This window comes from Lithobates pipiens, unplaced genomic scaffold (genome assembly GCF_037356315.1).
Source record: "Lithobates pipiens isolate NorthernLeopardFrog02 unplaced genomic scaffold, aLitPip1_a1.2 Scaffold_16, whole genome shotgun sequence".
Lineage (NCBI taxonomy): Eukaryota > Metazoa > Chordata > Amphibia > Anura > Ranidae > Lithobates > Lithobates pipiens.
The window spans coordinates 54,623,161-54,647,861 of NW_027507748.1; the positions used below are offsets into that span (position 1 = coordinate 54,623,161).

General features: G+C 44.7%; 1 protein-coding gene across 2 annotated transcripts in view; it reads right to left on the bottom strand.

The window, feature by feature from the left end:
* Positions 1-24,701, bottom strand: part of SIM2 (SIM bHLH transcription factor 2) — a 208,165-nt gene that overhangs the window by 36,931 nt on the left and 146,533 nt on the right. For both annotated transcript variants that reach the window (XM_077479919.1, XM_077479918.1), the window contains exon 4: positions 20,582-20,690. In XM_077479919.1, coding sequence (XP_077336045.1) covers positions 20,582-20,690 — 109 coding nt within the window. The remainder of the gene's footprint in view (positions 1-20,581; positions 20,691-24,701) is intronic.

The window sequence follows — 24,701 nt, forward strand, 5'->3', positions numbered from 1 at the left end:
TGAGCGAGTTTAGGGTGTGGGAACTTGACTGGCCTGCACAGAGCCCTGACCTCAACCCGATAGAACACCTTTGGGATGAATTAGAGCGGAGACTTCGAGCCAGGCCTTCTTGTACAACATCAGTGCCTGACCACACAAATGCGCTTCTGGAAGAATGGTCAAACATTCCCATAGACACACTCCTAAACCTTGTGGACAGACTTCCCAGACTAATGGAAGCTGTTATAGCAACAAAGGGTGGGCCAACTCAATATTGAACCCTATGGACTAAGACTGGAATGCCGTTAAAGTGCGTGTAAAGGCAGGCGTCCCGATACTTTTGGTAATATAGTGTATATGTCGCGATTAATCAAGAAATGGGTGTTGTACTTATTGTAACTTTTTTGTTATTTCTGATAATACTAATAAACATTATTGTAAAAGAATAAAACAATTTTTTTTTTCATTTAAAAACAGGCCGATATAATGGATCATTTTATCTTTTTCTGACATCACTATTTTATGTTTCTATGTGATTGGGAGGTACAGTAGGGGTGTCTGTTGCCTAAATATCCTGTGCCAAAATGTTCCTCCTTCCTATATCAAAAAGCTGGGAGGTATACAGGAGTGCCATGAGAGCAAGGACGGGGGGCACATGCGGCCTCCAATTCTCCCCATCAGCACATTACAGTACCTGTTTTGTCCCACTTATATGCATTTTTCTGTGTTGTATTGAACACAGAAATCCTGCTTTCGTTAAACTGTGGCGGTGAAACTGCTCATCACTTGTGACAGAACCACTCACCAAAGAGCCATGTTGTCTGCGCCACCCCATAGGCTGCTTTAAATTCATAGGGAGACTGAGCAGGCATGCATTTCTCTATTGGTCATCATAGGATCTGATTTGAGACACCTGAATATGGGAGAGGAGATGGCCAATACCAGAGCAGACACAGGCTAGGGTCAGAAAGCTAATTACCTCTCTTGATCACTCAAGCCAAATGGGCTTGAGAATCAATCACCAGTAAGGTTGCTATTGCAGTGTGTTTGTTATAGAGCTAAAGCCGCGTACACACGAGCGGACTGTATGGCCAACTTAGTCCGTCAGGCAATCCGACGGACAGTCCGTCCTACTTTTGAATGAACGGACTTGACCACACACGGATGCACAAACAGTCCGTCGAAAGCTTGCGCGATGACGTGTACAGCACGTACGACGGGACTAGAAATAGGACGTCCAATACACTGCAATGCAACCTTCGGCCGTGTAAATCCTTTCTGAGCATGCGCCATACTTAGTCCGTCGAACTAGCCTACTCACGAGCGGATTGTCCGCTGAAACCAAAGTACGACGGACAATATTACGGAAATTCCGAAATACTTAGTCCACCAGACTGCACGCTGAAAAAGTCAGCTGAAGCCCACACACGAGCGGACTGTCCGCTGAAATGTGTTTCGACGGACTAAGTTGGCCAGACAGTCCGCCCGTGTGTACGCGGCTTAACATTAAATATAGAAGTTTAAGTACTTGCCTACCAGGCACTAACACCCCCTTTCTGCCCAGGCCATTTTTGATCTTTCATCGCTGTCGCACTTTGAATGACAATTGCGCGTTCGTGCTTCACTGTACCCAAACAAATTTTTATCATTTTCTTCACACAAATAGAGCTTTCTTTTGGTGGTATTTTATCACTGCTGTTTTTTTTTATTTTTTACAAAAAAAGACCAAAAATTTTGAAAAAAAAAGTTTTTTACTTTTTTTCTGTCAGTAAATTTAACTAAGTAATTTTTCGCATTCACTGATGTGCACTGATGAGGAGGCACTGATAGGCTGAACTGGTGGGCATTGATGAGGTGGCACTTATGGGCACTGATAAGGTGGCACTGATGAAGAGGCATTAATATGCTGCACTTATGGGCACTGATAGGTGGCACTGATGGGCACTGCTGGGTGGCACTGATGGTGGGCATTAATAGGTGGCACTGGTGGGCACTGATAGGCGGCACTGGTGGGCACAGATAGGCAGCACGGATAGGTGGTACAGATGGGCACTGATGGGCATTGATGGGTTGCACTGATGGGCATTAATCTACAGCAGTGATAGGCAGCACTGATGGGCAGCACTGATTGCCAGCACTGACTGGCATTGCCAATGGGCACTGATTGGTGCTACTTGTAGGCAGTGGTGGGCACTGATTGCTGCCACTGGTGGGCACTGTATGCTGGCCTTGGTGGGAAATGATGGGCACTGTTTTGTGACACTGTATTTATTTATTGTAATCAGGGCAAAAAACTACATTTACAAACATAGCGCGTACTCATTAGGAGTACCGGCGCTACACCTACATACTTTTGCTAATAAGTGGCCGTCGTTCCCATCTCAAAAAGTTGGGAGGTATGTTATTCTGTAGTATGCTGTCATCTAGTGGTGGTTATGAGACATAACTACTTGTTTACTTATGTGATTTTTGTGTTTCCCTCGGTCCTCCACTCCTGTTTAGTAGTTAGTTAGAAGTTAGTTCAGTCTCTGCCCTGTCCTGTATCTTCCACGTTCCTTCAGTCAGTGTTAGTACTTTGCAGAGACCGGGCTTAGGAAAGTCCTTGTCTTCTTACACTTAAAAGGACTGGAAAAAAAACATTCTCTGTTCTGCAATAAGCTGAAGAAACTTGCATTGGATTCAGCTTCTGTATCTTATTGAAGAGTTAAATTGCTTGTGGATGGTGCCAATTCAGCAGGTGACCATATAGTCCGGACAGACTGTCAATGCATAAAGCAGCATTTCAGTAGAACCTCTTAAAAAACTGGCAATAATGGCACAGAAGTGAATCTGTTACCTCCAGCAATTAGTCACACCATATGTTTTATTCGTTGTTGAAATAAAGCACAGAATCCTATGGGCAACCGCCCTCCTTTGGCTTCAGCATCCAGAAATGAGTTTAGAGTGTCGCCAGCACTTCATGGGATAACAGGATTACACCTCTTTAGTCTTTTCTCTCATTTGTTATTCCTTGTAAAGTGCGTGTGAGGCAATTCGCCTCTCTCACCGCTGATCGGGGATTAGGCAGAGTTTTCTATTCAGGCCTCACTCGGCGTGTCCGATACCGCAGCATTTTCAGAAGTACTTGGTGTCAGTATTAATATTCTCAATACGCTGTGATGTGGCATTATGGGGAGACGTGTGGAATATCACCACCGCCGGGCTTCATGCAGTGAGAAATGTGAGCTGCCAGGGCTAAAAGTAGCATATTATTATGCCAATTATTCAGCCTGGAAATTCTGAATAATCATCTTTGTGAGGACATTGTAGACATTTGCATATAGACTGTGCTGTGTAAATACCGCGCAGGCTCTGCTAAGAAGGAGTCATGTTGTAACCCCTCCAGCAAGCTTGAAACTACATGTCCAATAACACTTCGCCAGCCTGTTCTACAACTGCCGTAAAACCACAGGCTGGCTTAAAGCGTCACTTTAACAGACAGAAATAATGCCGCACATACGTGTAAAGTGCAGGCGCCTAGAGCTACAGACATGAACTTTCAGTCCCCCCGTATCTACAGCTGTGGCCAAAAGTTTTGAAAATGACACAAACATTATATTTTACATTATATTAGATCTTTTTGTCAGATATTGCGATGGTATACTGAAGTATAATCACAAGCATTGCATAAGTGCCTTTTATTGACAATTACATGAAGTTTATGCAAAGAGTCAATATTTGCAGTGTTGACCCTTATTTTTCCAGACCTCTACAATTTGCCCTGGCATGCTGTCAATCAACTTCTGGGCCACAACCTGACTGATGGCCACCCATTCTTGCATAATCAATGCTTGGAGTTTGTCAGAATTTGTGTTCACCCGCCTCTTAAGGATTGACCACAAGTTCACAATGGGATTAAGGTCTGGGGAGTTCCCTGGCCATGGACCTAAAATGTTGATGTTTTGTTCTCCAAGTCACTTAGTTATCACTTTTTCCTTATGACAAGGTGCTCCATCCTGCTGGAAAAGGCATTGTTCATCAACAAACTGTTCTTGGATGGTTGGGAGAAGTTGTTCTCAAAGGATGTTTTTGTATCATTCTTTATTCATGGCTGTGTTCTTAGGCAAAATTGTGAGTGAGCCCACTCCCTTGGCTGGGAAGCAACCCCACACATGAATGGTCTTAGGATGCTTTACTGTTGGCATGACACAGGACTGATGGTAGCGCTCACCTTTTCTTCTCCGGACAAGGTTTTTTCCGGATGCCCCAAACAATCGGAAAGAGGATTCATCAGAGAAAATGACTTTACCCCAGTCCTCAGCAGTCCAATCCCTGTACCTTTGCAGAATATCTGTCTGTCCCTAATGTTTTTTTTTGGAGAGAGGTGACTTCTTTGCTGCCCGTCTTGACACCAGGCCATCCTCCAAAAATCTTCTCCTCACTTTGCATGCAGATGTAATCACACCTGCCTGCTGCCATTCCTGAGCAAGCTCTGCACTGGTGGTGCCCCGATCCCACAGCTGAATCAACTGTAGGATATGGTTCTGGCGCGTGCTGGACTTTCTTGGGCGCCCTATAGCCTTCTTCACAAATGCAGTGGAAATGTTTTTTTATGGGATTAAGTTAATTTTCATGGAAAAGATGGACTTTACAATTAATTGCAAATCATCTGATCACTCTTAATAACATTCTGGAGTATATGATAATTGCCATCATAAAAACCGAGGCAGCAGATTTTGTGAAAATTATATTTGTGTCATTCTCAAAACTTTTGGCCACAGCTGTAGATGCAGGGGGACTGAAAGTTTGTGTCTGTATCTCTAGGCACCTGCACTTTACACGTATGTGCGCCATTTTTTCTTTCTGTTAAAGTGACGCTTTAATCCAGCCTGTGATTTTACGGCAGTTGTAGGTCAGGCTGGCAAGTGTTTTTGGACATGTAGTTTCAAGCTTGCTGGAGGGATTACAACATTCTCTTTTTAGCAGTGCCTGTGCAGTATTACACAGCACAGTCTAATTGCAAATGTCTACAATGCCTTCACAAAGATGATTATTCAGAATTTCTAGGTTGAATAATTGGGATAATAATATGCTACTTTTAGCCCTGGCAGCTCACATTTCTTACTGCATTTCTTTTTGTAGTGTCGAAGCCTGCCTACTTCTTCCCACCCCCATGCATCCCCATTGACCCATCTCCATGAAAATACCAGAAAGTGCTGAAGATTGCCCAATCAGAACGGCATGGCATTTGGGCATATTGGAGATGAAGGGGGACTGCAAGCCTCTAGGTTTAAGTTGGGACCAGTGTTAATTTCATCAACAAAACTATTTTCACCAACTAAATTAACATTGGTAATGGAGATTTTAGTTGACTAAAATACGACTAAAGCTAAAACAATTTAGATGACTAAAATATGGCTAAAATTAAAATGGCATTTTAGTCAAAGAACTATGACTAAAACTAAATCGAAGTTTGATATCAAAATTATTCCTGTTCGACTGGCCTTTTTTTCCAAATCGACAATACAGCTCCATCCACCTATTCCGAGAAGTGCCCAAAGAAAAACAAGTAGGATTATGGAAGACATCAAACTAACAGGGATACTAGAGCCCAGAAGTTGTCGGAATCGCTGTAGGCCCTCCAAGTCCTAGTAGTATGGATTGACTCAGGATTCGTGCCATATTCCACCACCAGAGTCTTCATTGGCATTATATCATTGAGTATCTGGGCCAACTTGAGAATATGAGGAGGGACTATGGACTTCCAATGCCTAGAGATGGCAACACCAGCAGCCACTAGGCAGTGGCGTAAAATTCCCTTCTTGATGTTAGAGAAGGACCTAGGGATCATTGACAAGAGGGCAATTTCAGGAGAAACTTGGATGTTGGCTATATACATTGCATTTTAGGAAACAAAGACTTTTTCCAAAAGGCAGAGATCAGATGGCTTTCCCACCATATAGGCAAGAAAGTTCCTTTACACTCTCTGCACCTCCAGCAAGTCCTAGGCAGAGAAGGAAACATACGATGCATATCTAATGGGGCCCTGTACCATAGGGATAACATTTTGTAGCTTTTTTCCTGGAAGAAAGAAGACATAGAATGTTTATGAGTAGGGATGAGTTTCGTGTTTGAGTCGAACATACGTTCGACTCGAACACCGGCAGTTCGCCCGTTCGGCGAATTCCGAACATTATGCGCCGTTCGCTGCCAAATTCGTGTGGCGCTCATGGCCCACAATGCACTGCGATGGCGCAGTGCATTGCTGGCTCATGATTGGCCAAGCATGCACTGTGACCCCGCATGCTTGGCCAATCACAGCGCCAGCAGCGAGGAGAGCCATGATTGGCCACAGGCTGGATGCCTGTGGCCAATCATAGCTCAGGCTGTGTGGTACACGCCCCACACTATATAAAGCTGCCAGCGCGGCGGCCTTGTGTAGTGTGTTGGCGTCTGAAGCAGTTAGTGGGTGTTCTGTGTACCTTCAACACAGTATACACCGATCGTTATCGGCCGATTTTTCGATCTTGCTCTTCTGTAGTGGTTGTTGTCTGCGTGCCCTGACCGCAGTATACACCGCTATATTCATCTCACCTATATAGATAGCGATATATCTATCTTTTATAATAGAGCTTGCAGTCAGTGTTAGGAGCTTGTGCGTGCTGTCTGCGTGCTCTGTACCCAGTACACACCGCTATATCCACCTACATAGCTCTTCTCTATTTGAGCCATCTGCCATCTGCAGGAGTTATTGGAAGTTGTGTGTGCCTCCAGCAGAGCACAGTATACATCTGTATTTACCCTTTATTGCTGGTGTTCTATAATAAAGGCATCTGCAGGAGTTAGTGGGTGTTGTGTGCCTCCAGCACAATATACACCTGTATCTACCCTTTATTGCTGTTCTCTAATAGAGCCATCTGCAGGGCTTAGTGGGTGTTGTGTGCCTCCAGTACGGTATACCCCTTTATCTACCCTTTATTGCTGGTGTTCTATAATAAAGGCATCTGCAGGAGTTAGTGGGTGTTGTGTGCCTCCAGCACAATATACACTACCCAATTGCTGTTTTACCCAACTCCCTTCAGGCCATTACCATGTCTGGAAGGCCAGCAAGGAGAGGCAGACAGGCGCGAGCCGATAAAAGAGGGCAAGCAGGCTCTGTGTCTAGAGGCAACAGTGCTGGTCGTGGACATGGTGCATCGTCATCAGCACGTGGCCATGGGACACACTTGTCCTTCTTTTCGGCAGCTGGACATGTTGAGCCGCAACATGCCAACGACTTGGTAGAGTGGATGACCAAGCCCTCTTCATCCTCCTCATCCTCTCTCGCCCAGTCTCAGGGTACTAGCAAAGCAGCTGCCAACGCATCGTCTTCCCTCGTCTCAATGTCATCATCAGTGACTCCTTCCCTAGACCCACCACGTCCTCCTGAGGAGTCTCCTTAACTCTTTGAGCACAGTGTTGGGTACATGCTCCAGGAGGATGCCCAGTGTTTTGTAGGCTCTGAATGATGACACTCAGCTAGAGGAAGGCAGTAGCGTGAATGCAGAGAGAGGGGATGCTCAAGAAGGACAGCAATCTGGCAGTCATGTTCCACAAGCTGCAGCATACTGCCAGGTTTGCTACAGCGATGAAGAGGGAGGGGATGATGAGGGCACTGACTCCACATGGGTGCCTGGTAGGAGAGAGGAGGAGGAGGAGGAGGCACATGTCCAACGAGGCTGGATGCCCTCCGGGGGCCAGCTTAGGGGCAGCACACCGACTGAATCACACCACAGAGCTCCGCCTGTGCAGGGCGCTGCCTCTGCGCGTTATTCTAAAAGTTCTTTGGTGTGGGCCTTTTTTGAGACGAGTGCATCAGATCGCACCGCTGCTATTTGCAACATATGTCTCAAGTGTATCTCGCGTGGCCAAAACATCAGCCGCTTGGGCACCACATGCTTGACCAGACATATGTTGACCTGCCATGCAGCTCGTTGGCAAGAATACCTCAAAGACCCACACCAAAGAACAAAGCGGACCTCTCCTTGCTCCTCATCAACTGGCATCTCCAACCCCACTAGACCTTCAGTCCTCTCTGAAACCTGCTCTGAGAGGAATGAAGGTGTAGAATTAGGTGTGTCACAGCCAAGTGCTTCCGGGCACTCTGCTAGCAGTACACCCACGTCCGATTATAGCAGGCAAATGCCCCTGCCCCAGCTGCTGGACCGGCGAAAGAAGTTCACTCCCAGCCATCCACATGCCCAGCGGTTGAATGCTAGCTTGGCTAAATTGCTAGCACTTCAACTGCTGCCTTTTCAGTTGGTAGACTTGGCCCCCTTCCGTGAGTTTGTACAATGTGCGGTTCCTCAGTGGCAGGTCCCCAAACGCCACTTTTTCTCACGGAAGGCGATTCCGGCTCTCTACCGGCATGTGGAAGGCAATGTCCTTGCCTCGCTGGACAGGGTGGTCAGCGGTAAGGTGCATATTACCTCTGACTCATGGTCCAGCAGGCATGGACAGGGACGTTACCTGTCTTTCACTGCCCATTGGGTAACTCTTCTGGCAGCTGGGAAGGATGCAGGACAAGGTGCAGTAGTGTTGGAGGTTGTTCCGCCACCACGCCTCCAAAATGCTACTATTGGTTGTGACACACCTCTCTCCTCCACCCCCTCCTCTTCTTCTTCCTCCATGGCCTCTTCCAGTGCTCTGTCCTCAGAACCAGTGGTGCTCCGTAGGCGTTCCAGGGGCTACGCAAGTACGCAGGCAAAACAATGCCATGCCGTGCTTGCGCTGGTTTATTTGGGGGGCAGGAGCCACACTGGGGCGGATGTTTTGTCAGCTCTGCAGGGGCAGGCCGAGAGGTGGTTGACGCCACGCCAGCTTAAGCCAGGAATGGTGGTTTGCGACAATGGCACCAACCTCCTCTCCGCCCTCCGACAGGGACAACTGACCCATGTGCCCTGTGTAGCTCACGTCCTTAACCTGGTGGTGCAGCGGTTCTTGGGCAGGTACCCGGGCTTACAGGATGTCCTGAAGCAGGCCAGGAAAGTCTGTGTGCATTTCCGCCGATCATTTAATGCCTGTGCTCAGCTGGCTGAGCTCCAAAAGGAGTTGAACCTGCCCAAGAACCGCCTTATATGTGACATGCCCACCAGGTGGAACTCAACGTTGGCTATGCTGCAGCGGCTGCACACGCAGCAGAGGGCCATCAATGAGTACCTGTGCGACTACGGCACCAGGACAGGGTCAGAGGAGCTTGGTTTTTTCTCACCACGCCAGTGGGGCATGATCAGGGATGCATGCACTGTCCTGTCACCGTTTGAGGAGGCCACAAGGATGGTGAGCAGTGACAGTGCATGCATCAGTGACACTGTACCTCTTGTCCACCTCTTAGAGCATACGCTGCGTGGAATAATGGACAGGGCACTTGAGGCAGAACAGAGGCAGGAAGAGGAGGACTTCCTTGCCTCTCAAGGCCCCCTTTATCCAGACAGTGTTCCTGCTGTGCCACCCATCACACAGGAAGAGGATGAGGAGGAGGAAGAGGAGGAGGAGGATGATTGTGTCAGCATGGAGGTGGAGGCTGGCACTCAGCATCAGCAGCAGCAGCAGTCTTGTAGGGATGATTTACAGTCCCAAGAAACCCGTGGAATTGTACGTGGCTGGGAGGAGGTAGCTGCGGATCATGTTGTCCTTAGTGACCCAGAGGACTCCGGACCGAATGCCTCAGCTAACCTACGCTGCATGGCCTCCCTGATCCTGCAAAGCCTGCGGAAGGATCCTCGTATTCTTCGGATCAAGGAGAGGGACCATTACTGGCTGGCCACTCTCCTTGATCCACGGCACAAGGGTAAGGTTGCCGACCTTATCTTGCCATCGCAGAGGGAGCAGAGGATGAGACATCTCTGGGAGGCCTTGCAGAAAGGTCTGTGCAACGCGTTCCCAGAGACTGGGAGGTTACAAACTCCTGGTCCTGGACAACGTGTTGCTGAGGCATCGGTCAGAAGGAGCGGTGGAGAAGGTGGCCGTCTGACTGATGCTTTCAGACAATTTTTTAGTCCTCAGCCCCAAGGTATGATCGGTTCCAGTAACCATCGCCAGCATCTGATTTACATGATGCAGGAATACCTAGGGGCAATGTCAGACTTGGACACCTTTCCCACCGAAAATCCTCTGGCTTACTGGGTCTTGAGGATGGATCACTGGCCAGAGCTTGCACAGTATGCAATTGAGCTACTGGCCTGTCCTGCATCCAGCGTTCTTTCGGAACGCACCTTCAGTGCTGCTGGTGGCTTTGTTACCGATCACAGGGTGCGCCTGTCCACCGAATCAGTTGATCGACTGACCTTCATCAAGATGAATCAGTCTTGGATAACCCACAGCTACTAAGCACCTGAAGCTGATGTAACCGAATAATTTCACATCCCTTCAAGACTGCCTATGCTAATGCTGAGTGACTGTCCTGTTATGTTGATTGTCTATCCTCTTCCTCCTCCGCTGATATGTTGGAAGAACATTTCTGGTTCTGGGTGATGCCATCAGCCCAATTTTTCTGCCCCTGTTTAACAGGGGCGTTTAATTACAATTTTTGATGCAATGCTTTGCAGCAGGGCTAATTTCTGCAATAAAACTAGAGTATATGGGAGAGGTTGCAGTGTCGTGGCACCAGCACCAGTGCCTAAGGCCCAATTTTTCTGCCTCTGTTTAACAGGGGCATTTAATTACAATTTTTGATATAATATTTCACAGGAGGGCCCGTTCCTGTGCCCACCCAGAGTAACTGTGAGGACTTATAGTGTTGTGGCACCAGCACCACAATCACCAAAGGTCAATTTTTCTACCACTGTTCAACAATGGCATGTAATTACAATTCTTGATATAATCGTTCACAGCAGGGCGCTCCAGCGCCCACCAAGAGTCACTTTGAGGGCTTACAATGTTGTGGCAAATCCAACACCTTGTTCCGCCATTTCTGAAGAGTATATAGGGCAGGCCCCTACTTTCAAACATCCAACTTACAAACATCTCCTACTTGCAAACGGAAGGAGACAACAGCAAGTGAGATGAAAAAAGATGTACAACAAAACAAATTATACAGGGGTGATAACCCTTCCCTATGTTTTCCAAAAAGCTTAAAAATAGTTTTTTTGACTGGAGCTACACTTTAAAAATGTACCAGTTGAAAATTACAAACAGATTCAACTTAACACAACAAACCTACACAGTCCCTGTCTTATTTGCACCACCTGTATACTGCTGTTCTGAGTATATAGGGCCTGGGGGCCACACGCATTTCCTTTTTTTAATATGGGTACAGGGTTCCCCTTAATATGCGTACAAGACCCAAAGGGCCTGGCAATGGGCAGGGAGGGCTACCCATGCCATTTTTCTCAATGATTTTCAACCATATTGCAGGAACCAGATATAACATTAAAACCGCAAGCAGTTTTAAATGATGTTATTTCCGTTTAATGTCATTTTGTGCAGGGACTGTTCTAAACACGGGAAACACGTGGTACTTCACAGGCATACTACAGACACCCCCCAGGCACGATATTTAAAGGAATATTTCACTTTTTTTTCACTTTAATCGTCATTAAAATCAGTGCTCCCTCCAAAACGGCCATTTTTAAAAACATTTTAGGCATTGACCCATGTCCCCTGGGGCAGGAGCCAGGTCCCCAAACCCTTTTTAGGACAGTATCTTGCATATTAGCCATTAAAATTAGCACTTTTAATTTCAAACGTTCGAGTCCCATAGACTTCAATGGGGTTCCAAAGTTCGTACGAATTTGGGGTCCGTTTGAAAGTTCTGGTGCGAACCGAACCGGGGGGGTGTTCGGCTCATCCCTATTTATGAGTAAATATAAAGCACTTCTGCCAGTAGTCTGCTGAGAATGTCCTATGTAGGGAGGCTTGCCACTTTGCATTAAACAACGGGCCTGTCTTGGAAGTTTCACCTATCAGCACACAATACGAAAAAGAGTTCCAGAGTGTCGGGTCTGCAGAAATAATAATTCCAGAGGTCTGGCAGAAAAATGATATTGAGGATCAGTTTTGAGATGATGAAGAAGTTAATTGTATCCTAGAATGTCAGTTACAGTCTGACGATGTGACTGCTGGAAAATGGTCCAAAGCTCCGTTAACCATATAGTCCGGATGGAAAAACCAATTTGCATTCAATAAAGAGACAATTGAATGGATTCGTAGGCCAGGGCCAAAATAGGGATTATTAAAAATGGGGGTCAAGTGGCCTTCACAATGGGAAAGTTTATGAGGCATGACAAATCTGTCCCAAACCGAGAGGAGATGGTGAACCAAGAATGGTAAGGTGGAGGGATGAAGGCGTTAAGCGGGAGTAATCCAGGATAGTGCCCATAGATCAAGAGCGGAGAGAGCATGTTCCAGTTGAACTATGCGTTTATCAGAGAAAGGGTAGAACCAGTCAAATAACCTATACAATACCGCAGCCCAATGGTAGAGGAAGAAATTGGGTAGACCCAGGCTTCCTGCCTCTTTGGTTTTTGTGAGGACCACCAGTTTCAGGTGGGGTCAATGAGATCTCCAAAAAAAGTCTATGACCCGAGATCAAAGAAGAGTGAAAAAATGTTTAGGCGGAACTATAGGTATCGCACTGAAAATATAAAGAAATCGTGGTGGAGTGTCCAATTTTAGGGGAAACTAAACCGACCTTAGCAACTTTAAAGTCAATACTTCCAAATCAAAAATATTCAATGTTTCCCTCCCCCACCATGTCCTAACACAGCTTCAGTGGGAATTCCCTTTCCAACTCAAACATGACTATATCACTTACCTTGGGACGCGCATTCCTTCAGACCTTGCAAACCTCTATCAACTGAACTATCAGAGACTTCTGAATGAAGTGACTAGAGACTTATCTTGTTAACGGTCTAGACCTCTTTTTTGTTTTGGCTGCCATTGGCTTCCGCTCCTGTCAATCAAAAGCTGTGACATAGGAGCGGGAAGGGGCGGGGGCAGAGTCCCGCTTTTTGTCTCAATGGACACAGAAGCAGAACTTGGGAGGGAGCACGCACAGGTCCCCCCATGCAAAACAGCTTTCTGTGGGGTCACCCACTGAAGAGGATTGGCCTGGAACACTGTCTGGGGATTCCAGAAGAAGAGAATTGGGGCTGCTCTATGCAAAAGCATTGCACGGAGCAGGTAAGTATAGGCATGTTTGTTAATTTAATTGAAAAAAAATACAAGGGTTTAATATAAGCCAGCTTGTGTTTTATGTTTATCAGGAACAGGAGGCCACAGCAAGGTAGCCAAAATTTTCAGAAGCATCAATCATCAAGGGAAGCCTCCTTTCTTTTTGGTTTATTTTAGTCTTTGGTCACACTGAATCTGATTTTGAAATTGCGTGACGTCACTTTGCTAAATTTCAAAGTTGCAAGTCAGTGCGACTTGGAAGACATCTGTGTGACTTCATGCACAGATGTCTATGCAAGTCACAACTGAACTTGCAAAAAGTAGTGCAGGCTCTACTTTCAAAATCGGTGCGACTCCAATGGAGTGGAATTTGCACTGTTTTGACCGCTTCCATTGCACAACAGTGGGATCGGGGACTTAGCAATGTAATCAGCTGAAGTTACATGCAATCTCTACCGTGAAAGTCAAGTTTGGCCTCACACACCCATCCCAAGAAATAGCAAATAAAAAAATAATAATAATACAGCAAATATAATTACTACACAAATCATATTGTAATTGAATGTTACTAAAAATAGACAGGAGGTTTCTCTCCTCTGTTTATGTTGTGTATTTTTTGCCCCTTATGCGTCAGTTCTAGCCCTTGCGTGGGCAATCTAGGTGCCTTTGTCATTGTATGTTTTAATACTATTTCTGCAATGAAAATTTATTGAACCAGAATGTTACTAAAAATGACCTTTCCTTTCAATCTGTGGCACTGTCATTTTCTGTATAATGCAATATGATATGACAGATGGTGTACAGAACGCCCCCCAGAAATGTCATTTTCTCCTTGTGTGATTGGCTTACTGATTTTCCCAGAAGTCTGCACTAAGATACAAGTCAGATTTTGGACATCTCCTGCAACAAAATGTCATTTTTGGTGAGATACTCACCTCTAAAGGAATGCTGTGCCTATATATTAATCTATCCCTATAGTTAGCTATTCTATGAAAACTCTGACCACATATTACTGTTGATATCACAATAATACAAGGTTAGCTATGAAACCAAACACATGGTTTATAAGTAATAAAGTCTTATTTATTTCCTAAGGAAATAAGAAAGCTAACAAGAAATACTAGAGAAAGATATTACAAACATATACCAACAATACACATCATATCAGAATATCAAAAATACTTATCACAAGGCTCTCCGTGAGGCTTTGTATGGTCAGGCTCAAGATGGTGGAGAGCCATGTGGCTTAGGTGACCAAGAGACCAGATCTTTCCCTCACTCAGTCTTTTATACTTCGATCATACACCATTCAAACCCAACCCCAGTGCCATCCCATTTAGACAAATCAGCATTTATTGGGGCAGTACTTTTCAACAGATTATATTACTGTCTGTCCTGCTGTACTTTGGCCTCTAGGGGCAGCATTTGTCCATGAATCGCCACTGTCCGACCTGAGTCAAATCTTCATAGACATCAGCTATCAACAACAGCTATTTCTTCTGAATAACAAAAGGTAGAAATCTGCAACACAGTTTGTTAAAATCCTTGTAATGTACAAAGATTACCCAGAGGGGAATGTTTTTTTCTCAACAAAAGTGGAGTTACTCTTTAAACCCTAGTCACCTTTTCCTGACAGTTTGTCTGCATATTCTTCTTCGTGCATTCAATGTACTTTTTCTGTGTAGCACATCTTTCCAACAGCAACCCTGAGGCCTATCCAGACTATGGAAAACTCTTCAAAGCGTTGATGGATTGTGTTTGGAAATAAAAATACATTGACCAGAAATAATAGTGCTCAGTATTAGTGAGGCCAAAAATTCAACACACAACCCCGAAATAAACCTAGACTATCAATCACGCAGAATAGTGAGAAATATTATATTGATCCCAGAAAAAGAAGCTCAGCCCAAAAGGATGACCTAATTTACTTCCTTGATTTCTTTTAAAGTCTACTCCACCCAATAAAATAGATATTTTACTGTTTTCCCAGGGCTGAAAAACTGTGATAGTTATAACTACATTTTCACTCACTGTCTCGCTCTCATTCATATATTCATATAGTTACATAGTTAGTCAGGTTGAAAAAAGACACAAGTCCATCCAGTTCAACCACAAAAAAAAAAAATAATAATATAAAAAAAAATTATATTGATTAATATAATTATATACTATAATTAGATGTGATACATTTGTTATGTCTTTTGCTCCTCTGCACCAGAATATATATATATATATATATATATATATATATATATATATATATATATATATATATATATATATATATATATATATATATATATATATATATATATATATATTCAAAAGTATTGGGACACCTGCCTTTACAAGCACATGAACTTTAATAGCATCCCGGTCTTAGTCTGTAGGGTTTAATATTGAGTTGGCCCACCCTTTGCAGCTATAACAGCTTCAACTCTTCTGGGAAGGCTGTCCACAAGGTTTAGGAGTGTGTCTATGGGAATGTTTGACCATTCTTCCAGAAGCGCATTTGTAAAGCCAGGTACTGATGTGGATGATAAGGCCTGGGTCGCAGTTTCTGCTCTAATTCATCCCAAAGTGGTTCTATCGGGTTGTGGTCAGGACTCTGTGTGCGGCCAGTCATGTTCCTCCACTCCAAATTTGCTCATCCATGTCTTTATGTACCTTGCTTTGTGCACTGGACGAACTTATATGGCGGAGGGGGGATTATGGTGTAGGGTTGTTTTTCAGGGGTTGGGCTTGGCCTCTAAGTTCCAGTGAAGGGAACTCTTAGCCCTTGTACACACGGTTGGAAATTCCGACCACAAAATCCATCAGATTTTTTCAGACGGATTTTGTTCGAAACTGGTGTTGCATACACACGGTCGGACAAAGTTGTCGGAAAATCTGATCGTTCATAACGTGATGACGTTCATTTGTTCCGATAGGACTATGTTCAGCCTAGTAGCCAATAGCTTTGCTCTCATACTTTGATCTGAGCATGCGTGGCACTTTACCCGATCGGAATTCTCTACAAACAATCGGAAAAATTCTGATCGGATTTTGTTGTCGGAAAATTTGAGATCCTTTGGATTTGGAAAAAGTCCAATAGAGCCAACACACGATCGGATTTTCTGACAATATAATCCGATCGGACCGTTTCCGTCAGAATTTCCGACCGTGTGTACAAGGGCTTAAGGCGTCAGCATACCAAGACATTTTGGACAAATTCATGCTCCCAACTTTGTGAGAACAGTTTGGGGATGGCCCCTTCCTGTTCCAACATGACTGCACACCAGTGCACAAAGCAAGGTCCATAAAGACATGGATGAGCGAGTTTGGGGTGGGTGAACTTGACTGACCTGCACAGAGAGTCCTGACCTCAACCTGATAGAACAGGCCAGTCAAGTTTGTCCACCCCAAACTTGCTCATCCATGTCTTTATGGACCTTGCTTTGTGCACTGGTCATGTTGGAACAGGAAGGGTCTGTCATGACTCTGCAGTAATACTTTCATGCCCTGTTTGTCTCTTAGACCCCTTTCACACTGGGGCATTTTTCAGGCGCTTTTGGGCTAAAAATAGTGCCTGTAAAGCGCCTGAAAAACACCTCCGCTGCAGTCCCAGTCTGAAAGCCAGAGTGCTTTCACACTGAGGCGATGCGCTGGCAGGACGTTAAAAAAAGACCTGCAAGCAACATCTTTGGAGCAGTGAAGGAGTGGTGTATACACTGCTCCTCCCCCGCTTCTGCCCATAGAAATGAACCGACACCGCTGATGAAGCGCCTGCAAAGCACTTCGGCAGCTGCGCTACTCTGGGCATTTAACTCCCTCCATGGCGTCTAGCAGGGGTTAAAAGCTCCCCGCTAGAGGTCGAATAGCGCAGCTAAAATCACGGTAAAGCGCAGCTAAAACTAGCTGCATTTTACCGCCAACGCTCGCCCGCCCAATTGTGAAAGCAGCCTTATCTGGCCTGTGTATTAGCCTTAGGGCTTGCATGGTTAAGTAATCTTCCCTCAGTGTGGCTCCACCCTAGCCTCAATAGGAACTACTATTTAACACCGTGTTCTCCAAGCCTGCCTTGCCGAGCAATATTGTGTCTTTGGTTTCCTGTTTGCCTTGTGCTCTACATCTGTCTCTGTTACCGATCTTGGCTTGTTCTTGACTATCCCTGCCTGGTTGTGACCCTGACCTTTGGCCTTTTCTCTGTCTATCTTTTATTGCTAGTCGCCATGAACTTTGGCTTGTCTCCTTACTATACCTTGTTGTCCTGGGTTGCTGCTTCCTCTCTATCCTCCTGTAACCTACCGTGAGCGTGAGCTGGGAGACCCTGGGGGCCCCGACCTGGAGCCAGTTGCAGCACAGTCCATCCTCACCACTAGAGGCTCTGGTGAACACCTGCTGGCTCTTAGACTGTGCGCCCTGGGGAATGCTCTAGCTCCCAGTGAGATTCGTGTTGGTGCTCCAGTGGACCTGCCTTCCTGAACCACCCAGAGTTCCATCCGCAGCAGTCAGCCGTAGGGTTCACTACTATAGCGGTGCAACCCTTGACTCCAACGATGTGCATCTGTCACCTGGACTCAGGTGACCTGACAGGCTTCATCCCCAAACTGTTCCCACAAATTTGGGAGCATGAAATTGTCAAAAAAAAAAACCCCCACACCATAAACCCCCCTCCCCTGAATGATTTGGACCAGTGCACAAAGCAAAGTCCATAAAGACATGGATGAGCGAGTTTGGAGTGGAGGAACTTGACTGGCTTGCACAGTCCTGACCTCAACCCAATAGCAGGGACGTGCAGTCAGGGGTGGCAGGTGAGGCAGAGCCATGAACATAAAAAAAAACCCACGATCAACCTTGGGGGTCGTAACTTAGTGACCTTGGGTCACATAGAGCCCAAATTTGGGGGGTAGGTAGCTGAAGTCCTAATTTGGGGCTCCTATCATCTATTGTTCTGGAGATACGGGACTCCTTGCACAGCCTGTCAGAAGCTACATACAGAGCGGCCAGTTTAAATACAAGCTGACACACTCTGTTTGCAGCAGACTGAGAGGATGAGCTCACAGTGCCTCTCCTCACTTCTTGTCAGAAGCACTGACCTCAGTGGACAGCTTGGAGTCTTGTAAAGTACCATTTGCCCAAGCTGTCCAATAAAAATGCTGCAGTGGAGGCACGCCTCTTACTGCAGTGTCATAGAAGGGGGCATGTGTCTAAAAGACAAATGCTCCTTTCCAGCCCAACCCTCTTAACTAAGGAAAAAACATTGGTTTATGTGTAAAATTTTTACCCACAATCCCATGTTTTTTCTCACACAGTTAAGAGGGAGAATGAGAATCTGCTGCTGCTGAAAAGGGTACTGTTATAATCAAGCTAAATCATATATCATTGTGCTATATGTTATAACATAATCGTTTATTATTTATCTATTTATGATTAAATTACTGGTTGGAAGTTATAATTTCAAACTTCAGTAATTTATTTGTCTGTTAAGCCACCTGCTTGAATACAGATTTTGAAAATATAGTAAATTACCTTAAAAATAATATAAAATAATTACTTGTATATCACCTACTTATGGTAATTAAAGTGGAGGGCCGGTTATAAAAAAAAAAAAAAAAAAGTCAGCAGCTGCAAACACTGCAGCTGCTGACTTAATAAACACACTCACCTGTCCAGGGCGCCCGCGATGTCGGCCGCCCGAGGCCGACCCGTCCCTCGGCTCTCGGGTCCCGGCGCCGCCATCCCTTGTAAGGGAAACAGGCAGCGGAGCCTTATGGCTTCACTGCCCGTTTCCTACTGCGCATGCGCGAGTCCCGCAGCTACTGCGCATGCGCGAGTCCCGCAGCGCTTTCTGAATGGGACGCGCTGTGCTCTGGAACACACAGTTCCCAGAACACAGCGCGACTCATTACCCAGAAGACGCCGCGACGAAGACAGAAGACAGAAGATCTCCGCGGAGGAGGAAGAGGAAGATTAGGAGAAAGTGCCTAGCAACAGGCATTTCTGGTAAGTAAAAAAAAAAATTTTTTTTTCATTTTTTTTTTTTTTGATTTTTTGTAATTTTTAACATTTTTTTGTTTTTCAGGGTGGCCCTCCCCTTTAACTCCTTGCCACCCAGGCATATTCTGACACTCCTCTTCTACATGTAAAAATCATGTTTTTTTTGCTCGAAAATTACTCAGAACCCCCAAACATTATATATATTGATTTAGCAGACACCCTAGGGAATAAAATGGTGGTCATTGCAACTTTTTATGTTGCACGGTATTTCCGCAGAAATTTTTCAAACACATTTTTTTTGGAAGGAAACTTTCATGAATAAAAAAAATTTAAAAAACACTAAGGTTAGCCCAATTCTTTTGTATAATATGAAAGATGATGTTACGCCAAATAAATAGATACATAAAATTGCGCACACTTGTGGAATAGTACTTAAAAATCTCCATAGGCGACACTTTACATTTTTTTACAGGCTACATGTTTGGAGTTACAGAGGAGGTCTAGTGCTAGAATTATTGTTCTCGCTCTAACGTTCGTGGCGTATGTAACCTGTGTGTATCTGGCTCTGATACTAGCCAGTGCCTCACCAGCCACTGACCTCACCACATGTCCCTGCCCGATAGAACTCCTTTGGGAGACTGCGAGCCAGGCTTTCTTGTCCAACATCAGTACCTGACCTTACAAATGCGCTTCTGGAATAATGCTCAAACATTCCCATTGACACACTCTTAAACCTTGTGGAGAGCCTTCTGAGAATAGTTGAAATTGTTAAAGCTGTAGAGAGTGTGCCAACTCAATATTGAACCCTACAGACTAATGCCGTGTACACACAATTGGAATTCTCATTGGAAAAAGCTCTTATGGTTTTCCCAACGGAATTCCGCTCAAGCTGTCTTGCCTACCCACGGTCACACCAAATTCCGATCGTTTAGAACACGGTGACATACAACACGTACGATGGGACTAGAAAAAGGAAGTTCAATAGCCAGTAGCCATTTAGCCAATAGCTTCTGTCTCGTAGTTGAATCTGAGCATGCGTGATTTTTGGCGTGTTGGAATTGCATACACACGATCGGAATTTCCCATAGAAAGTTTTTCCATCGGGAAAATTGAGAACCTGCTATCAATTTTTGGCTGGCGGAAAATCGGACAGCTAAATTCTGATGGAGCATATACACGGTCGCATTTTCCGATGAAAAGCTCTCATCGGTCTTTTCCTGGCCAGAATTCCGATATTGTGTACTCTGCATTAGACTGGGATGCCATTAAATGAATGTGTGTGTAAAGGCAGGAGGCCTAATACTGGTAATATAGTGTGTGTATATGGTATATATTTGCAAATGAATATGTTGCATAATTGTACAACCAGAATTTTGTATAGTGGTGAGAATCTTTTATACACTACTTCCTGTCCATTACAGGAATGGAATGGTACCAATATCTATACTGGATCACTACTTCCAATACTAAAACACATGTAGCAGTAAGTTACCTTGCAGTAAGTGTGGGTGGAGGGGTTGATGAGCTGTGAGCACTGCTGTCATCTCATCGTGATCCGAGGGATGGATATACTCATATATGCTATTACCAGTCAATTCCACCTGCATGGAGATAGGATAAAACATTATTAGGAAGACAAGTACCTTTCATAGCTCAATAGCTGAGTTTCACACCTCTGCAAGTTACTGAAAAAAGTGTTAAATGTTGCAGTGCCTAAGGATAATGACATCATGGTCTGTGTACAAATTGTTTACCTATATAGTACACAGATGCAGTTCTGTGTGTGTGTTCAATCAGGTGCTATTTCTGCTCCTTAATGCCTATTTTTTACCATTAATGGACTGTGCTGCAACTGAGAGCCCAGTTTTTGTTCATAGTTGTAGCCCGTTGATGTTAGTGGGCTTGTTTGCAGACAGCTACAGTAGAGACCAGTATGATGTAGCCAACTATAGAGGGATATGCAGGGCTTTTTTTCATCAGGAACACTGGGGGAACGTAGGGGAATACAGTTCCAGCACCTCCAGAACTGAATTTAAGTAATAGCAAGCGGTGCCGGGGTGTGCTGGATGGTTTATTGATGCTGGCTGCTGGGGAATCTATTGTTGCTAGAGGGGATCTATTTTTTCAGAGGAAGGGGGTCTATTGTTGCTGGGGAGGTCCTCTGTTGCTCGTGGGGTATCCGATGTTGCTGGGGGTGGGCCTTATATTGCTGAGGGTCAATAGTTGCTGGGAGGGATCTACTGTTAAGAGAGGTGACTTTGTTTCTGGCTACTGGGGGATCTATTGTTGCTTTTTTCTGGGGGGTTACTGTTACTGGGGAGGTCTATTGTTGAGAGTGGTTGCTCTATTGATGCTGGGGGGTGGGTCTTATGTTGCAGGTAGCCAAGCATTGTTGGGAAGGATCTACTTTTGAGGGAGGAGTCTAATGTTGCTGGTTCCTGGAGAGTCTATTGATGCTGGCTGTTGGGAGTCCATTGTTTCTGGGGTGGATCTATTGTTGCTGGGGTGTCTATTGTTGCTAGATCTATTTTACTGCCTTTCTTGTTATCATTAACAAATTCTATACAAAATACCACAAAATGATACTTGGTTTTGTATTCTCTAAAAAGGGTGGTACTGTGAGGTGAGTATGGGGTGGAATCAAGGAACGGTGCTCGGAGGTGGATAGGGGACGGGGTCAAGGGGTGACTTGGAAGGAAGGAGGTCCTACACCTATTATTTGAGAAAAAAGCCCCAGAGATATATATCAGGAGTACAATGGGAAAACTGTCCTAAAGTATTCTCAACCAGTGGTTCTCAACTTCTGTCCTCAAGTACCCCCAACGTGCCATGTTTTGGGAACTTTCCTTAGATAAAATAACTCTTATCAATACCATGTCATTGATATTGATTAAAGCAGCTGTGCAAAGTAAAGGAAAACCTGAAAACATGGCCCATTGGGGATACTTGAGGACTGAGGTCGAGAAACAATTTTCTAAACAAAAGAACCCTCCCCTTCCTAACACAGCATAATGTTCAATCCGACTTCATGCCAAACCATTGAACCACAGATCACATCTACACCCTGTCTCGTCAAGAACCATGTCCACAATACAAAACTTGGAAAACGTTGGCCTGTTTGGTAGACTTAAAGAAAGCCTTTGATTCAGTGTGGCACCCAGGCTTGTTCCCCAAACTACTGGAGAGTGGAATAGAAGTGAAAACATATGATGTCATCAAGAGCTCTTACACTAAGAAAACTGCAGCATAGAGTTGAATTGGAAAAAGAACAGAGCATTTCTGGCAAGCCTATGGAATTAGACAGGAAATTGAAAAAATGTGCTACTTGACACAAAAAAAGTGCTACTTTGCCCTAAACCCCTGAAGTTAGACAATTGAAAAACAGGTTTCCTCTATATGGGACTTTATGCTGCTAGGCCAGGTAGCTAATGAAATGTAGAAGGAGTATAAAAAGTATAAATCTTTTAATGAAAATATTTAAAGTATAGAGCACAAAACATCATGTGATGATCCTCTGGAAACTGGTAAACAAGTAAATATAGTAAAAATGTACAGACAATGACCACACAGGATTTGTTGAGCTAATGGTGAGCACAGCAGAGGTACCCAACGCGTTTCAAGATTTGCAAAAGTTGCTTTCTCTTCATCAGGGGTATATTAGATTTGTCGTAAAACGTAGAAAACGTCGTACAAACTGTATAGGTGTTTAGGTTATCCTGTGTCCAGATATAGAACATGCTATGGCTCTCAGCGCAAACGGCCCCTGGCTCAATGAGATAAGTTAGAACACCATGTGTAATGCGGCAGATCGCATAGCAAACAAGGGGAAATGTTTCCTCACAGAGGACACCCCAACAGCACCCTCTGAAGAGTAACCCAATTTATCAAGCATGTGCTGTCGACGGGGGAGATGTTAGAAAGGACTTGCTTGTATGCTGCTCTTACATCAATCAGGTCTTTCAGCTGACCATTGTTTGGTCCCTCCTGGTGTGTATTTGCTGTTTGGGCAATACTGGCAATTTCCTTGGATTGTTTAATCACCGTTTTCCTCACCTATATTGTGGCACCCCCTCTTGATAAGTTGGGTTACTCTTCAGAGGGTGTTATAAAGGTGTCCTCTGTGAGGAAACATTTCCTCTTGTTTACTATGCGATCTGCCACATTACACATGGTGTTCTGACTTATCTCATTGAGCCAGGGGCCATTTGGGCTGAAAGCCACAGCATGTTCTAAATCTGGACACAGGATAACCTAAACAGCTATACAGTTTGTATGACATTTTGTATGTTCTGCGACAAATCTCATATACCCCTGATGAAGAGAAAGCAACTTTTGCAAATCTTAAAACGCGTCGGGTACCACTGCTGTGCTCACCATTAGCTCAACAGATCCTGTGCGATCATTGTCTGTACATTTTTACTGTATTTAACTGTTTAACAGTTTCCAGATGATCATCACATGATGTTTTGTGTACTATGTATGTGCTCTATATTTTAAATATTTTCATTACAAGATTTATACTTTTTATACTCCTTCTACATTTCATTAGCTACCCGGCCTAGCAGCATAAAGTCCCATATAGAGGAAACCTGTTTTTCAATGGAATTAGACAGAGTTGTATCCTATCTGTACCCTATCTCCAACTTTCTGTAACATAGACATCGATGAACTGGTTACGGCTCTAGAATCCTCCTCAGCACCAGGACTAAGAGAGTCCATACATGCCAGTGGGTTGAACGGAAAAAAAAATTTAACTGATTCCCCAATCCACACATTCAATGTTAAGGGGGGAATCACTTCCCCTGAGCTATTGTATTCTACTCTACTGAGCTATTGTATTTTGCCGATTTGTGTACAACCAGCTAGCCCACGTATAGATCAAAATTCAGATGGCCCATGCTGAATCAGCCGAATTTTGATCCATGTATGACCAGCTTAACTCTGCATCACACTGAAGTAAGGTTCCTGCTATAATCAGAATCACCTCCTACTCAACCACAGCCAAAATGCCCACCCTGGAGGCCTGAAGAAGGAGCGTGCATTCCCCAAACGTGCGCCGCTATGCCCACGCCCACCGCCCATCTTTGATAGCCAACCGCAATACGTATATATATATATATATATATATATATATATATATATATATATATATATATGTTGCGGTTAGTGGTTTACCAGGGTTATGGCTGAAGCTAACTCTGGTATTTTTTTCCAGCTGGCAGCTGCCTTTCTTGTGAAAGAGGTCCAAGCAGTTTATTAGTTGCTGGATCGCTTTCAGAAGCAGTGGGAGTCCGAGAAACACCGCTCACCGGTGTTTCTCTGGCTTACCATTTTTACTGGCGTGCCCAAGAAATAATCCAACAGTGCGGCTGGCTGGTCACAGAGGCAAACAGAGACCAGATTGTCTCTGATAGCCTCTATGGCCTTGAAGGGCTGGTGTCAGGGACACATGCACAGATGTGCATTAGCAGGTGTCTGTCTTGCCGGGCATAGGTTAAAGTCTATTCGCATGCATGGGAACATTAGCGCTAACAGGCGAACGCACATTAGAGCTAACAGGCGAACACATATACGCATGTGTGAAATTACGCGCACACGTTAGCCATTAATGC